Raw genomic sequence first — 17,168 nt, 5'->3', positions numbered from 1 at the left:
GGATCGTTTTGGGGGCCTCACAACAAGGGGGCTGGAGCGAGTCCAGAGAAAGGAATGGAGCTGGGAAGGGTCTGGAGCCCCAGGAGGGGCTGAGGGAGCTGGAAAGGGGCTCAGCCTGGAGAAAAGGAGGCTCAGGGGGACCTTGTGGCTCTGCACAGCTCCTGACAGGAGGGGACAGCCAGGTGGGATTGGACTCTGCTCTCAGGGGACAGGGTAAGAGGAAACAGCTTCAACTTGTTTCAGGGGAGGGTCAGGTTGTATATCAGGAAAATTTCTTCACTGAAAGGGTGATCAGGTCAAGGAAATGTCTGCCCATGGCACTGGTGGAGTCCCCATTCCTGAAGTGTTCAAAAAACCTGTATCTGTGGCGCTTTAGGGGTAATGGGTTAGTGGTGGGCTTGGCAGTACTGTGGGAATGGTTGATGATCTTAGAGGTGTTTTCCAGCGTTAATGATTCTGTGATTCCAAGAGAACAGGCTGTAGCTGCCTAGATGATACAGGATGGAAGGATGGGGGTTTGGTTGCCAGGGCTTGCTGAGTTCTCTGGTGCCTGTTCTGTGCTGTGCCTGGAGGGGCTGTCAGCCTTCAGCAGGCTCCATTTGGATGCTCCTAGCGCTGAAGCTTTGTGCCTGAGCTGGTGCATGTGTTGGCAGTCCTGGCTCTGACTGGCCCCTGTTCTGCTCTTTCCAGTCCTACACTCCACCTGCAAACGAGTTCAAGATCAGCATGAAGCTGGAGGCGCAGGACCCGCGGAACACCACGTCCACGTGCATCGCCACCGTGGTGGGGCTGACGGGCGCCCGCCTGCGCCTGCGCCTCGACGGCAGCGACAACAAGAACGACTTCTGGAGGCTGGTGGACTCTGCTGAGATCCAGCCCATCGGGAACTGTGAGAAGAACGGAGGGATGCTGCAGCCTCCGCTGGGTGAGCTGGAGTCCAGCTGTCCAGGGAGGGTCAAACTGATGGTGGGGAAAGCTTGGGGGTTTTTACAGATCTGTGCTTGGGACCCAGCCCCATGGCCTGCCCCTTGGGGTATACACAAGATATATAATCCACACCAGGTCTGCATTTCCACATAGACACATGGACAGGGAGATCCTTTAGAGTGTAGATCAAAGAGGTCTCTGCACCAAGGTGAGCTGCTTGCCCTGGTTGCGACTCAAGCTCTGCATTGTTGTCCGGAGAAGTTGTGGCTGCCCCATCCCTGGAAGTGTTCAAGGCCAGCTTGGATGGGGCTTGGAATGACCAGGGACAGTGGAAGGTGTTCCAGCCCATGGCAGACGGGTGAAACTGGTTGATGTTTAAGTTCCCTTCCAACCCAGCCTACCCTGTGATTCTAGGATTCCATACCAGGTTACCTGGACAGGAGGCACAGTGTCTGAAAAGGTTGACAGTGACTAAAGTCCTGTCTCGTGTGAAGGGACACTTGCAATAGTTCATACTTATTTATTTAATTTTGCGTGGCTACAACATTATAAACAGCCTGGACAGTCTAACACTTTTTCCAGTCTTCTGTTAAACACACAACACTTCCCTTTTTCTTTGATGCCAGCCCAGTGACAAGCTGATTTGCTATTCTTTCCTGAAAAATCAACCTGCTTTTGCATTCTGCTGCCCAACAGTTCTAGTGTCTTCATAACTCTCTCTCTCAATTGGCATATCCCCAAATAATATTTCCAAGGCCAGGCCAGACAGCGCTTGGAACAACGTGGTCTAGTGGAAGATGTCCCTGGCCATGGCAGGGGATGAGATGAGCTTTAAGGTCCCTTCCAACCCAAACCCCGCAGTGATCCTGCTGTCCACCTTCCAAAGCCCGGTTGCGGTGGCGGGGCCGCTCCTGTGCCGTGTCCGGGTGTGTCCAGCAGAGGGCACGGAGCGGCTCAGACAGCCCTGCCTGTGCCAGGGCACGGGTCCGGGGGTGCCGCACCCTGTGCCCGGCTCTGCTCTGTGTCACCGGCTCAGCTTTGTGCCAGAGAAGAGGGCATGGTTATGGGAGACATTAGGAAACAGTTCTTCCCTGTGAGGGTGGTGAGGCCCTGGCACAGGTTGCTCAGAAAAGCTGTGGCTGCTCCGTCCCTGGGAGTGTTAAAGGCCAGGTTGGATGGGGCTTGGAGCAGCCTGGGATAGGGAAAGGTGTCCCTGGCCTTGCAGGGTGTGGAACTGAATGATTTTGTATCCAGCATGAAGACAGGTAACTGAGCTAGTGCTGCAGTTGTCTTTCCTGTCTGCAGAGTTCAAGGACCTAGAAAACCCAGCAAGGATTTTCTGTTTCCCATAGTATTTTCCATGTACACACATCTGCTGCTGCTCTTTCTTCACTCGGATAATTCCAGTGACAGCACCCAGGGCACGGCTGGAGCTGGGCCAGGGCAGGCTCAGGCTGCAGAGCAGGGAAAGGTTCTTCCCCCAGAGGTGCTGGCACTGCCCAGGCTCCCCAGGGAATGGGCACGGCCCCGAGGCTGCCACAGCTCCAGGAGCCTTTGGACAGCGCTGCAGGGATGCACAGGGGGGATTGTTGGGGGGTCTGGGCAGGGCCAGGGGCTGGACTGGATGATCCTTGTAGGTCCCCTCCAGCCCAGGATATTTTATGATTCATATAAAATGTTTTCTTTGCCACTCTGAGAACTGAGCTCTCCCATCCCCTGCAGTTGTGGCTAGCTTGGTTTCCAAGCTGATCTGACAGAGCTCAGGGCTGGCACGGTGACTTGTGCTGAGCGCTGCAACCTTGGCAAAGTTTGGCCATGTTCTTGGTCTAGGTCCAGTGCCAGGATTACCTTCAAAACCCCTCAAACACAGACCAAACACACCTGAGCAGCAGAAATTGCCTGTGCAAGAAGATGCACGTTTTACAAAGATGTTTTGTGATATCCAGAGCCTTCTGTTGCTTTTATAGTCATAGTCAGTGCCACGTGCTTCAGAGCATGTGAAACTGCTTTTTTTCTTCCCAAAAGCCCCCTCTTGTTATTTCTCCACTTTTTTTCACAGCAGGTGTTGAGCCAAAACCTGACATCCTTCCCTGTAATGGTAAAATCTGTTTCCCAGCCAAGTCACAGCCTCTGTTTCTTCAGCTTAGCTTGCCTGCAGCTCACACTAGAGGTGGAGGAGGCCACCCAGAAGCTGTGATTCCCTGTTGAGGAAGGAATTCCATAGCCTGAGTGTGCACTTGCTGATTCATGTCTCCCCTGCAGCAGGATCATGGGAGCTGGCAGCCCTGATACTGCACAAAGTGCTCTGCCTGCATGGTCAATGGGATTGTTATGATAAGTGAATATTGCAGTCAGACAGCTGCTTCCAGATGTTTCTTTTCAACAGCACAAATGCTTTGCATTCAGATTATCTGGATAAAGTCCCACCTGTCTCCAGCTTGGGAGGAGGGTGGTATGAGCTCACAATTGTGTGAGTTCCCGTTAGAGCAGGCATGTGCTGCCAGATCCATCAACCCCCACAGTCTAAAAGTCTCCATCTCTGCTTCCCTCCCCTCAGGCTTCCGGCTCAATGCCTCCTCCTGGCCCATGTTCCTTCTGAAGACTCTGAATGGAGCAGAGATGGCTCCTGTCCGGATTTTTCACAAGGTATTTCACCGTTTGTGCAGATCCTTCTGGCAATGGCTGCTTGGCTGCAGAGCACCAAACTCAGAGCTGGTGTCTCATGAGGGATGTGCTGGTCCCATAGGAGGTGACATTGCACAGCTCTGCTGCTCTAGGACAGAGCTGTGTCCTCTCCAGCTCTGTCATAGCAATGTCAAGATGTGGCCAGAGGTCTGCCAAGGAAGTGCCTTGGGCTTCAGAACCTGGGCTTGAGGCAGGAGCTGGTTTTTCACTGGAGCTGCAGGTGCTGCTCAAAGTGGGGAATGCAAGGTGGGAACATCAGCACTGCTCTGAAATGTCCCACTCCCTTGGTTTGGTCCAGCAGCCAGATGAGGGCACAGCAGCGAGTAGTGGAGTAATCAAGCTGCCTCTTAATTAAAGGGTAGTGGCTGTGTAGCCCAGCCAGTGTGAGCACACCTATTGGGGTTCAGTTCCAGCCCACTGACTCCCTTCAGCTGCTTGTGGAGGTGAGTTTGCTGGAGAGGGCACTGCCCTGGTGTGGGGTGGCACTGCCATGTCCTCTTTGAGCATATATTCCACTTCTTCTTGTAGGAACCACCATCTCCTTCCCAAAACTTCTTCAAGACAGGTATGAAGCTGGAGGCAGTGGACAGGAAGAACCCTCACTTCATCTGCCCGGCCACCATTGGGGAGGTGAGAGGTTCTGAGGTCCTCATAACATTTGATGGCTGGAGAGGTGCCTTCGATTACTGGTGCCGATATGATTCCCGGGACATCTTTCCCGTAGGCTGGTGTTCGCTGACTGGAGATAATCTGCAGCCCCCTGGTACAAAAGGTAAGGCCTACGTTGTTGCTTAGCTGACTTTCTCCTCCACTCAGCTCTCAAAGAGCAGCAAAGCAGGCAGAGACTGGCAGCAAGGACACCTGGGTGCCCTGTCTGGTTTTTGTGCGGCTTCACGCATGGTAAAGGTACAGGTGATCAGCACTGTAGCACTGAAACAGCCTGGTACCAAGGTGCTGAGGAGCAGCTATCCTTAAAAATGGCCAGGAGGATGGCTCTGGGGAGGGATGGTGCTGTACAACTTTGCTGAGGTCTGCTCCTCTCCAGGAATTTCCTTGAAGTGTATCCTGTGCCTTTGAACCACATCTTCCTATGCAGTTTTCCTCAGGGGGCCTGGAATAGTGAGAACTGTGAAGCTGCAGGACTGCGCCTCTTTGTACTTGGGACAGTTTTCTTGGTGTGCCTTTGCTGTGAACATGGACAGAGCAGGTGTGGAGCAGGTCATACCTGCCTTGTTCCTAGGGCTGTGATTGTTGGGTAGGAGCAGTGCTGGGGAACTTGCTGCCTTGCCAAGGCCTGAGCAGTGGCTGGTTTGATTCTCAGACATGTCTCAAGCTTTCTCACATCACAGTTGTGTTTGGGCCCAGGGGGGCTGTCATTGTCCCCAGGCACATCCCTCTGGCATTGGCTGGCTGGCAAGCCCTGCACGTACTTGTCAGTGAAATGAGGGGCAGGAGAACAACCTCTCTACCAGAGCTGAAGGATTGCTTAGGAAAGGCATTTCTCTGACAAGACTGTTCCTCTTGGAGGTCCTGGGTCAGCTCATGCTGCCCTGTGTCCCTGGTGTGGGCCAGGTCTGTGCTTGGGCTGGTCTCAGTGGATTGCCTGAGGTGATCTCACATGACCTGTGTGGAAGCCAAGCTGTGGGCTCCCCTTGGCTGAAGATAATATCTCTTTATCTTGGGTTTCTACATTTTGCCTTGATGTTCCAAGCCTCTCCCTCTCTTCTTGCTGGTTGTTTGTGTCCCACCTGCTGCTGCCTGTGGGCTCTGCAGAGCACTGGGGCCCTCTTGGCCAGTGACTGACTCCTCCAGTGGTGCCCTGCAGTCAGGGGCTCTCACCAGGATCTCCAGGGCGCCTCTCAGGTGCTGCACGAGTGGCTCAAGACATGTTTGTGTTTGGTGGGAGCTCTCCTGGCAGTAACCTGGGGGTGGAAGGTTTCAGGAGCATGGTGGAATCTGCCTTTTCAGGAGAAGTGTGAACCTCTGTCTGACCTCAGCCCCAGCACAGGTCGCTCTCTTCCTCCCCAGCCTTCTCTTGCCAGGGGCTGAAGCTGTGAGTGAGCAGAGCCCAGTCAATTATCCAGAAAAAGCACCCCATTGTGCCATCCTGGGAAGCTTGTGCTTCCCCCTTGGCAGTGGCTGTGACTGCTTCTCCCTTTCCCATCGGCTCCATGTGCAGTGACTCTGCACTTCCTGCTCATGTACAGAAATAGTGACCCCCTAAAAGTCACATCTCCTCACTCTCAGGCAGATTTCTGCTCTCCTTGTCCTTTTTTTCCAACTCCTGGGACAAGAGCAGGGTTTGGCAGGGGTTGCATGAGCCATGCAAAAATGCCAGGGAGTTGAGATCAGCCTTGTCTTTGTGGTTTTACTTGTCCCTCTGTGACTGTCTGCTCCCTTTCCTGTCCAAGAATTTCTGACTTCCACTTTGTGGGATTAAACCAAAAGAACAGAGTACTGGGAATGAAAGTTCTCTAATGAAATTCCTCCTGTGTTTCCTCACTCCTCAGCCCTGCTGTGGCGGAGGGTTGAGCATGGTCCTCCCAGACCTGAGAGTGCTGCTCTTGGCAGGGTTGGAGGATGCATCACCACAGAGGACTCGCCCTTTCCTTGAGCTCCAGTAAACCTTCTCCAAGTGCCAGCCTGGAGCCTGCAGGACTGTGTGGTGGAGTTGGGCAGTTTCCCTTTCCTAGTGGGAATTCCTCTTAAAGAGAACTGGGGAGACATGCAGGCAGTCAAGTGCTGCTGTGGTGATACTGGTCTATGCTCATATACTGGACTGGGTGAGGCCCTTGTGGAAGTTGGGGAATCCTGTGAAGAGTTAACTCCATGGAGAATGAGTAACCCCATGGCTTCCTGAGGCTGGGCAAAAAGAGGCCTCCTGGAATGAGCTCATGTTAAGGGAAGCAGAACTTCAAAGAGGGCAGGCATGTTTATTTAATGCTGGTAACTCCATTCAGCTGTAATCTGTCTCTGCTGCTGGCTGCCAGCAGAGGTGGAGGAGTGCAGGGCTTCTCCCAGGCATGGTCCTTCTCCATCCCCAGGGTCTCCCACTCCCAGCAGTGTTTGCTTAGCTGGAGTGGCTGGGCAGGGAGCTGGTGGAGCTGGGGCCCAGCCAGCCACTCCAGTGAGCTTCATTAGGGCACGTGTGTGTGTTAAAGAAGGAAAGGGAGGTCAAGCAGCAAGCAGGAGCAGCCTGCATGCCTGCTTGGTAGTTCCACTGCTGCCTGCTGGCTGTGCAGCAGCCTGCTGAGATGGCTGCTGGCTCCTGAGCTTCTCCTGGTGCTCCTGTCTGGATGCTCCTGTGTGGAGCTGGGGGATCCAAACCAACACAGCACATGGAGGAATTGTAGCTCTGGGAGTGCCTGTGGTGGGTCCTTGTCCTCTCTCCACGTTGGCCACAGGCCAGGAATGGATGTTGGCTCTGCTGGGCTACAGAGCAAGGTAAAATGTGGAAGAGTTCATCCTGTGCATCCACAGCTTCTCCAGCTCAGCCTGGCAGCTGCTGGGGGAGGCAGGTCCCAGTGGCTGTCCCAAAACTGCGTGTTTTTCTGCCTCTGTAATTCATGGGAAATTTGGGAGTTCACAGCCTATAACACACTAGAGGAAAGTTCATTTCTTTGTAGTCAGGGAAGCAGACATTGGAAGAGGATCCATGGGAAGTTATTTTCCTTTCTGAAGTGGTTTGTGGGATGGAGAACTGTGAGCCCTTGGGGGAGGAGCAACTAAAGCAGGGTGTTCTCAGGTACCTCTGCATGGAGGCTTTGTGCTCTGAGCTCCTCAGCTGAGGGGGCGATGACTGAAGGGTCTGTCTCTGCCAGGTAAAGGCACATGGGCTGGCAAAAGGGCATGGGCAGGTGGGATGGGGCTTTCTGCCTGGGTGTGTGTTTGTGGGCTCAGACATCTGGGAATTTCCACAGAATCTGTGTCTTTGCACAAGAAAGGGCTCTTACTGAAACAGCAGCTTTAGGTTTTGGAGAAATGCAGCCATTTTTCTAGGGTTTGTGTCACAGTACCAAGAACTTTAGCTGGGATGTGGTTCAAAAAGTGTGAGACCTTTACAGGATCCTCCTACAGCTGAGTGCCAGTGCCTGTGTGCACAGTTCCAGCAGTGCTGCTGCTGGGAGGTGCTGTGGCAGTGAAAGTCTTCCTGGCCCCTTGAAAGCAGCTCATTGTCTCCATCCTGGGAAATCTGGATTTAATCCATACCTGTAAAATGACCTTACCCCCACACACACACATACAGGCACCTGTTTCTCTGTAACAGTGTAAGTCTGCTCCCATGTTTCATGTGTTACTGCTGGAGGGCAGGGAAATACTGTCACCTTGGGCACAAGGAGGCAGGGACACACCTGCCCAGGGACACAGCCCTCAATGTCTGTGTCTCAGAAGGTCCCTGTGCTGTTCCTCCCTTTGGGCTGTGCCCTGGCTGATGCTGAGTTGCCCTGGAGTTGCTCATGGGTTTGCTATTCCCTATTCCACCCTTCTGGGTGCTGTGTGGCAGAGAGAGGGGTGACTGTGCTGTGGGAGAGTGGCAGCAGTGAAAGTGTTAAGGTTGTGCGGGCAGAGCTGGAAGCTCCTCCAGCTCTGGAATTTGAGGGACTGGATTTGCTGCCTTGGCAGCAGCCCAGCTGGCACAGAGCCCCAAGCCCAGGCAGGCAGGGCAGAGCTAACACAGAGCTTGTCCTCTGCCACTGTGCCAGGGCTGGTGGGAGCTGGGCGAGGGCACTGAGGATACTGCTCAGTGCCTGCACAGCTCTGTGTGGGCTCTCTGACCCTGCTCCCTCTGCCTGGGCTCAGCTGCTGCCTCCTCTGCTTGCAGAGCAAGCAAATGTGAATAGTTTTGGGCAGTTACCATGGGGACAGGCTGAAGGGGAGCCCCATCCATGCTGGGCTCACAGCTCTGCGTTACAGAGCTGCCTGTGGTGGCTGCTGCAGTGACTCCAGGGGGTTACAGGATGCTGACCCTGGGTAGAAAGTTCATGAAGTTCTTTGTTTCTCACCACCATTGCTGCCATGTGATTTGTTGTTTAATTGCTTCGTCTCCTCAAAGGAATATGATGATCAGCTGCCAGGTTTCCTGCCCAGGGGCAAAGGTAATGTGTATTTTAATTTTTTATTTTGGATATTGCCTGGTTTCTCTTCCTTCTTCAGGGTGAGAACATAGTGGTGGGAAGAGGAGCCTTATCAGGAGTAGTTGGCAGGGTAACACTCAGGTGAGCTCCTGTGCATTCCTGCTTGGAGGAGATGGGAAAATGTGAATTACTGTCTCTTCAGGACTGAGCTGGGATTGCAGCTCCCACATTAAGCTGGGTGACATTGCTTTGCACTGACATGGCCAGTTTGGAGACCACACAGGTAGAGCTTATGCACCAACAGCAGGAGGAAGGAGGGTACACAGAGGAGTTCAGGTTTTTATCCATGAGTGTAACTCACAAGGAGCTCTGGAGCCTGGGTGGTGCTGCCTCTGAGGCTGGAAGATCCCAAGAAAAATCCCTTGAGCTGTTTGGAGCACAGAGCCAAGGCTGTCAGCAGTGACCCTGGCTTGGCTTGGATGTGTGTCCTGGAATACGTGTGGGGTTTGGAGGTTTGGGGGCTTGGATGAGGGAGCCCAGCACTGCAGGAGGCTGTGGGGTGCTGACAGTGCCTGTGGCTCAGCAAACAGCAAATCTGTGGCTCAGTGGGAGCCATGGCGTGTCAGAGACCTGAGGTTCCTGAGTGATGTCTTGAGGCTGGCAGGAGCCTCTGAGAAGAGGAACTGACCTGGGAAAAGCAGTTTCCTCTGGTCTCCAGCCTGTCCTTAATCTCAGTGTCTAAATCTTCCTCTCAACTTGACTTTTCTTCATGTTTTATTTTGAAATGTTTCATACCCCACAAAATCTAGGTTTTGTTCAGTGTGTTTCCTTCCCTTTTCCACCGTGGCCCAAAACAGAGTTTCAGTGTCTCAGGGTGTTACTGAGTGTTGGCAGGAGGTTTCAGCAGGACCCTGCTGTTGGAAACTCCCTCTCTTGGTTGAACAGCACTGGAGTCATCACTTTGTTTCTGCAGGATGTCTGACCAGTAACAACACTCCTTTCATTGGGACATGGTGCAGGGCTGTGCCTTGCAGGCTGGAAGTCTGAGTGCTTTCAGGATGGAACTGGACAACCTCAAGGAAGAAGAGTATTCCAGTGCTGTTATTTATGGGGGTCTAAAAGTGCCTGACTCAGGATGTCCTGAGCTGCTGATTGCAGGCAGGGCTGGAGACTCGGCCCAACCATCCTCTGCCATGAGGTTTGGAAGCAGAGTGAAGTCAGCTTAAAGCATGCCCAGGGTGACAGTTTGTGTAGGACAGCCACAGGGAGCAGAATTTCCCATCAGGATGAAAGGGTTTAAACAGTTTTACAGATCTTCACTTCATGCTCCACACCTTGTTTCTGCTTGGCACCATATTCCAGCCTTGGTGACAGGAGCTTGGTCCCTTGTAGGAGTCCTGCTTCTGGTGTGGGCAGGTGCTGGAGGAGCCGGAATGATCGAGCAGTCTCCACTCACACAGGGCTGTGAAGGCTGCACCTGGTGAATCCCCAATCCCTTCAGGTTGGGAGGGACCTTAAAGCCCATCTGATTCCACCCCCTGCCATGGGCAGAGACACCTTCCCCTATCTCAGGGTGCTCCAAGCCCCGTCCAGCCTGGCCTTGGACACTGCCAGGGTTGGGGCAGTCGTGTGCTTGTGATGGTTAATGGGCAGGGTGTGATCAGAGCAAGGTGCATATAGGAGAAACAGTCCCATTTTGGTGGGATTTCTGACAGTGACTCTGTGGAAACAAGAACAGTACATCATCTTTTCGTGACCTGCTGGGGAGTTTCTTAATTTTTTTGTTTCCTCCTCATTTTTTGGAGAGGGGAGGTAAATGCTTTTGAGCCCAGCTCTGGCTCTGGCTTTGGGGAACAGACCTAAGTTGGCAGAGTGCTTCCTCCTGAACACATAGCCCCACTTGCTACAGAGATCAGACCTTTTGCACCTTCTTGATCTTTGGTATTTTTATAACTTATGAACTTTAAAAAATGACAGAAGTTGGAACAAACCACCCCCACCTAGCACTCTCCTCATTCTTTGAGCACTGATAAGTTGAAGGTGTTCTCCTAATATTTAACCTGGAAGCCAAAGCTAAAAAAGAGCTTCAGAGAAGATCAGAACAAGCAGAAACCACAGGAACTGCCCTGAATAACCTGAATAGGGCAGGAGTACAGAAGCACTCTCAGTGTGGGGTTTTGGAAGCCTCCCAGGGGTAGATGATGTGATCAGCCTGTGTGGCTGTAGCAGTCTCTCATGGCACACGCTTTCACCAGTGAGTGTCCTTGAGACAGCTGAGCATAAATAGCAGCAGAGCCATGCAGACTTCCCAGGGACTGCATTTCTGTGAAGAAACCAAAGCTCTGTCCTGCTGCAGGTGTGGCTCAGGTGGGCTTGGGCATGGTGCCCAAGCTGAAGGCTCAACAGTGGGCTGGTTGCTCAGTAAGATTTGGCTCTGGGGTCTTCCTAAAGAGCAGACTAAATGTCAGCCACTACTGGTGTTTTGGCAGTGCCCTGCAGGGACAGGCTCTGCTGTGGCCTTTCTTGGAGCTCTGAGCCTGGAAGAGCTGCAGTGGTGGCTTTCCTGAGGTGTGAAATCAGTTTATTTATGTTGTCACTGTCTGTGTCAGGACCAAAGGTGCCAGTTCTGGTTATGTTTCCTCTGCCAAACAGCTCTGGGGGTCACAGGTGGGCTCTTCTGTTGCTGCTGGGTACTCACTATGTGCCCATGGGCACTGCCATGCAAGAGACAAAGTCTGGATTTGAGGTAATGAAATCAGGCTTGAAGTTCATATTTCTACTTGATTTTCTTCTGACTTGGGCATTGCCATTCCTCTTGGAGCTTTCTGATTGCCCCTCTGTCTCTCCTTTCACCCACTGGTGCATCCCCTCAGTCAGAAGCTTGAGTTTCAACTCTGCTAATGTGGTTCTCAGGCTGGAGCTGCCCAGCTCAGTTCTCATCTCCTCTCTGTAGTTCAGAATCTCTGTTTTAATTCCAAAGCTGCTCCACAGCTGATTAAAACAACACGCTGCTTCAACAGCTTTATTTTTGCACTGAAGTGCAGAAGAAGAGGCTGTGATAGGGCGATCACAGCAAGCAAAAACCCAGGTTGTGTTGCAGCCAGTTTATTTGGAATAAGAAGTGAACAGAAACAGGAGAAAAACTGCTGATTTGGGACGAGAAGAGGCTGATTGTGGATAAACCTGGCATTTCCTTGCCCTCTGCATTTGAACCATATGCTGCAGGAGGCTCACTGCAGCTCCTTGTTGTCTGACCTGGGAGCTGTTTGGGAGGAGAAGCCGTGCTCCAGACAGGCTGAGGGAGCTGGCAGCCCCTGTGCCAAGGAATATCTGGCTGACCTTGAGAACTGCACCCAGAGTTAAGTATCCGAGCACTGGAGAAATAAAAACAGTGCACAAAAGAGAGTGAGCTAAGGCCACCAGCTTTGTGTAACTGGGCTGCAAAGGTTGCTGCACACTGGCTCCTACAGGTGAGTGTTTCTCTGAGGGTGGTGAGGATTCTCTGCAGAGATTAAATAGCAGCCCTGCTGCAGTCTGGGCTGTAATTCTGTGAGGGCTGCCTGTGTAATCTGCATGTGCACACCGCATCTCTTGAGCCAGCCCTGCTGGCCAGAACTGCCATTCTTCTCCAGGGTGTAAATGCCCGAGGCCAGGTCTGTTAGCAGCATGATCCTTCTGCTCCTTTGCTTTGCCTGCTGGGGGCTGGAATGGGCCATGGTAGGGAAAAGAAGGGCTGGAGAAGCAGGAATGTGCTGCTGCTCTTCCAGGCTCCAGACATGTAATTGCCAGCCTGAGAGGTTTGTGGCTGATTGTGCAGAGGTTCCATAGCAAATGTGCTGAGATATGAGGGGCTTTGAGCTGCTGTTGAGGGAGAACTTGGTTAGTAGCCCCAGTGGTGGGACAGGAGGCCATTCTCCCTATCCAAGTGCCAGACTTTGCAGGGTTTTATAGGAAAGATGTGTGACTCAGTTTCCCCTGTCATTTCCTAATGCTACTGAGTGGGTACAGAAATTTCTTTCCTGTGTGGAAGAGAAATGAAGACCTGGGTTTGGGACTAAGGAAATCTGTGTGCTCAGCACACAACTGAACATGACTTTTGCCAAGGACAACAATTTGGGCATCCTTGCTCTGCCAAATCCTGCAGCACTTGGGTCCCAGCACTGTGTTTGATATCTCGTCTGGTCTCAGCTCAAACAGGTGTTTCAGGCTGGAGAGCACGAACCCCTGCAGGAAATACTGAATTATCAGAATAATTGCCTTCTCACCTTTAAATTCCAGGATTTGGAGTCTTGTTCTTAATCCCTGTCTTTGCAAGGAGCCCGTGTCTCCCACCCATGCTCCAACCCTTTGTCCTGTGTTGTGTCTGCCACATCTGCTGAGAGCTCAGGACAATCCAACTCTGGAGCCTTCCCAGGACCTCTGTTTCTGCCCCAGTCGTGCTCATGGTGGCCAGTGATGATGGTCTCTGCTTTGGGAAGAATCACAGGGCTTTGAAGCACTCACATTTTACTCTGGGACAGGCAATGAGCTCCGGTTCCTGTCCATCTCCAACCTTCAGGATGTCTGGGATTGAAATGCCTCACGCAGAGAAGGATTCAGCCAAATCTCAACAAGATTTCTGCTCTCTGGCAAATTTGCTTATCTTAAATGGGTCTCTAACCCACCTCTTTGAGTGCTGCTTCTCCTCAGGAAGTGCTGAAGATGGGACAAAGGACCACTGGAGGGGTGGCCTGCAGGACGTCCATCAGAGGGGCTTTGGAGTGGGCATGAGTGGTGTGCTCAGAAATCTCCCCTGCGCTTCAGGACACTGCAGGGGCCGTGACAGACATCTCCAGGCAGAAGCACATGAACTACAGCTGCATCTGAGACTACAGAGCCTTTGTGTTTTGGGGGCTGCACCACTGATGTGCAGGTTCAGCTGGTGGAGGACTCTGCTCTGGAGTTCTTGGTGTCTCCTCCTCCCACAGCTCAGTGCATCTGGTAGGGCAAGAGAAATGTATTAGCACAGGCTGGTGTTTACTCAGATTCTGGTTCAAATCCAACAAAAAGCCAGGCAAGTCTGCTGGATCGTGGGAGGATAAGACCTCATTTCATTAAATCACTGCGGGTCAGAAAAATGTCTGTGCATTGCATCAGTCTGATGGAATCAGCCCCAGGGAAAACATCAGTGCCTGTCCAGGGCTGTGCTCAGGGCTATGCTCAGGGCTGTGCTCAGCAGTACTCTGGGCACACAGCTCAATCTAGGTCACAGTCTATGTCTCTCTGGCTGCACATTTAGATGTAATTTAACCTGTTTTGGTGAACAGCTTCCCTTGATGTGGCAGCACCTCCCTCCCTGCAGGAGCTGTGGCTGTAGCAGGGACCAGGGATGTGCTGCCAGGGGCACAGGCACAGTGGGAGCTCCTCTGGGTGGCTGAATGACATGAGGTGTCCCATCATGGGATGTGCAGGCACCCAGCTATGGGATTTTATTGCCCAAATCCCAAAACCAATTCTTCAAGCCTGCCAAATTACTGTTATGTGTACTGTCTTCACAGCTGAAGTGGGCAACAGATTTTTCTTGCATTTATTTCACCAAAGGATGAAATCCCTTTTTAACATAAAATTATACAGTGAAAGCTTGCACTCCAGGACTTCATCTGACAGCAGTCTCCTTTTCCTGGCATTGAATTCCCAGTGATGTCCCAGCCTGGGAGCAAAGGGTGCAGTCCAGCTGTTCTGCCTACTTGCCAAATGCACCATTTCTCTGGGTTTGTTACTAGTAAAACTGAGAACATGGGGTTGCCTCACAGCTTGTCTGTAGAATTCTCAATTTTTCCTCCATGTTAGAGAAACCTCATTGTGGCACAGCTTGGTTTAGATACTGAGCATTGTGCAGATCTCAAATTAAATACTCCCTGCCCTGGCTTCCACACCCCTTTGATATTTAACAGTTTCTTTGAAGTATGGAGAGTTTTAGAAACATGAAATCATGGATTGGTGTGGGCTGGAAGGGAACATAAATCCCATCCCATTCCACCCCCTGCCATGGGCAGGGACACCTTCCACTGTCCCAGGCTGCTCCAAGCCCCATCCAACCTGGCCTTGGACACTTCCAGGGATCCAGGGGCAGCCACAGCTTCTCTGGGCAAGCTTTTCCATTTGACCTGTGTTCATCCTTGTTCTGTCAGTTTGTAGGATTGTAGTAAATGGTTTGACACAAACATTTCTCTGCTGAGATCAGTATTGCACACCTGAAGCCAGAGGCCCCATGATTCCATGATCAGCACCTTGCCTATGCCATTCCTCCCTGCAGCTCAGTGTCAGATGTCACCTGGAGCAGGTGACACTCCTGGAGTGCCATCAGCTGTAAGAAGTGCCTGAGCTATCACACTCATTTTCTTAGCAGCAAAATAATCTTGCTTTTAACATTAACAGCTCAGACAAAGGGTAGTGAAACCCTGTTTCTGCCACATTCCCTGTGTCTGCCTGACACAAGAAAGTCTTTATTCAGGAAGTCAGATCCTGATGGCTGTGTGCTTCTTCCCAGCTTCTGATACAGAATGCTAGTGCACAGAAACAAGGAAATAAAACTAAACATGCCCATATGACAAGCAGAGTGGGGCTGGATCCTGGATGCACTGTGTGATTTGGGTTGGAAGGACCTTAAAGCTCATCTCATTCCAACCCCCTGCCATGGGCAGGGACACCTTCCATTGTCCAAGCCCTGTCCAGCCTGGCTTTGGACACTTCCAGGGATCCAGGGGCAGCCACAACTTCATTGTGCCAGGGGAATGAATCCTTGTTCACAGTAACTGCTCCTAAAATCCTCATTACAGAAACCTTAAAAATCTCTGTTGTGCCATCCTGGTATCAATCTTCTATTGCACCCTGTTTCCCTGGCTAAGACTTTTTTCCTTAACTACAAAGGCCCTGATTTCAAAAGTGTTTGTTTGTGTTTTTTCCTAATTCCTCACACACACATTGAGGTTTCCAGATTTGAGAAACAAGCCATCCTAAAGATCACTCTGTAGTTTTCAAAATGCAGCAGGATTTTGGTTTGTTTCTTTTCAGCAGAATTTTTAAACAGAAGGAAATACTGGTCTGCTGGGCTGGGCCAGAAAGTATCTGACCTTTAGCAGGCTTGGGAAAGATGACTAACCAAATTTAGGGGATTTGTGGGCAAGTGTCCCAGAAGCCTGGTTTTGTTATGGAAAGACTGAGCAGATAAGAAGGACCAGACCTGCCTCTGGTAGTATGTGGGAGGAGCAGGGCAGCTGGTCCAGCTGAGATGAGCTCTAATAGGAGCAGTAATCCTTGCAGGCAGCGAGGATGGAGCTGGTCCCTTCCACTGCAGTTTGCTGGAAGTTTAGGGACAGAAGAGATTTGATGTCAGCCTTGAGAGAGGGGATTTCCAGTGTTTGCAGCACTGGCTCTGTGACTGTTAGACAGGTCTTGACTGGTCCCTCCCTAGGAATGCTCTCAGAGCCTTTTCTGTGGCCACTGGCAGGTCACCACTCGCAGAAGGAAGAGCTGTAGGTACCAGTTATTTTCAGGAAGGAAGGAATGGCTGCAAGCATGATCCTTCTGGAGTTCAGTCCATCCAGGTTAAGCCCCAGTGTTCCCCAGCTCGAGTGCTGAGTAGGGCTCTGTGAATTTGGTTTTTACTCTGGCATGGAGAGCAGTTCCCACGCCCAGGGGTCTGGGAGTGCTCCAGCTTTTCCCATGTGACACTGTATAAAGATGGAGGCTGCTCTTGCTTTGATTCTCACCTGATTTAATTACATTTGCTTTTTCTCTTTTTATTTCAGTTGTGATTCCAAAGAGCCCTTTACCTGCCTCCGAAGTAAACTCGGAGAAACCTAGCATGCACAGTAGCACAAAGACTGTTTTGGGGCATCAACAAGGGCAAAGGCGTCGCAAAACAGGGAAGAAGCGTGGTCGAACGACCAAAGCGCTAATCCACCACCCCATGCCTACACCCTCCAAGTCAGTGGAGCCTTTGAAATTCCCCAGAAAGAGAGGCCCCAAGCCTGGCAGTAAGGTAAAAGCTGATGCTGATGCAGGCGGGTGAACAGCAGGTGCTGCAGGTCCTGCCATGGGTTGGTGCATGCGTGTGTTTGTGCACGTTTGTCTCAGCCTCTGGCTGTGTGACTGCAGCAAGTAGGAGACCAGAGGGGTATGTGGGCTGGGAGTATCCTCAGAGCCCAGCCCCGGAGCTGTAGAGAATGTCTGTGTCCTAAAGATCATTTCCATCAAGAGTCCGTGTCTTTGGAAGTGCATTGGCTGTGGAGAAGCATGGCAGATGCTGGGAGCATGACAGGATGGCCAAAGGGTAGAATAAACTCTCCTGTTCTTTGTGTGTGGCTAGTCTGAGTCAAACAGAGGTGGCAGATCCCAGGCTTGCTATTTTTCAGGGCTGTGGTTTGTCAAATACACACGTATTGATTGCTAGGTTCTTGAGACACCCCGTCATCACCATCAGAAATGTGTCATGTCCCA

General features: G+C 51.7%; 1 protein-coding gene across 6 annotated transcripts in view; it reads left to right on the top strand.

Moving 5' to 3' along the window:
* The window catches only part of SCMH1 (Scm polycomb group protein homolog 1), a 62,785-nt gene that overhangs the window by 26,694 nt on the left and 18,923 nt on the right, over positions 1-17,168 (top strand). For all 6 annotated transcript variants that reach the window (XM_063419055.1, XM_063419059.1, XM_063419057.1 and 3 more), the window contains exons 6-9: positions 691-925; positions 3,485-3,573; positions 4,141-4,384; positions 16,478-16,710. In XM_063419055.1, the coding sequence (XP_063275125.1) occupies positions 691-925; positions 3,485-3,573; positions 4,141-4,384; positions 16,478-16,710 (801 nt within the window). The remainder of the gene's footprint in view (positions 1-690; positions 926-3,484; positions 3,574-4,140; positions 4,385-16,477; positions 16,711-17,168) is intronic.

This window comes from Prinia subflava, chromosome 24, assembly GCF_021018805.1.
Source record: "Prinia subflava isolate CZ2003 ecotype Zambia chromosome 24, Cam_Psub_1.2, whole genome shotgun sequence".
NCBI lineage: Eukaryota > Metazoa > Chordata > Aves > Passeriformes > Cisticolidae > Prinia > Prinia subflava.
This window is presented reverse-complemented; position numbering and strand designations above follow the sequence as displayed.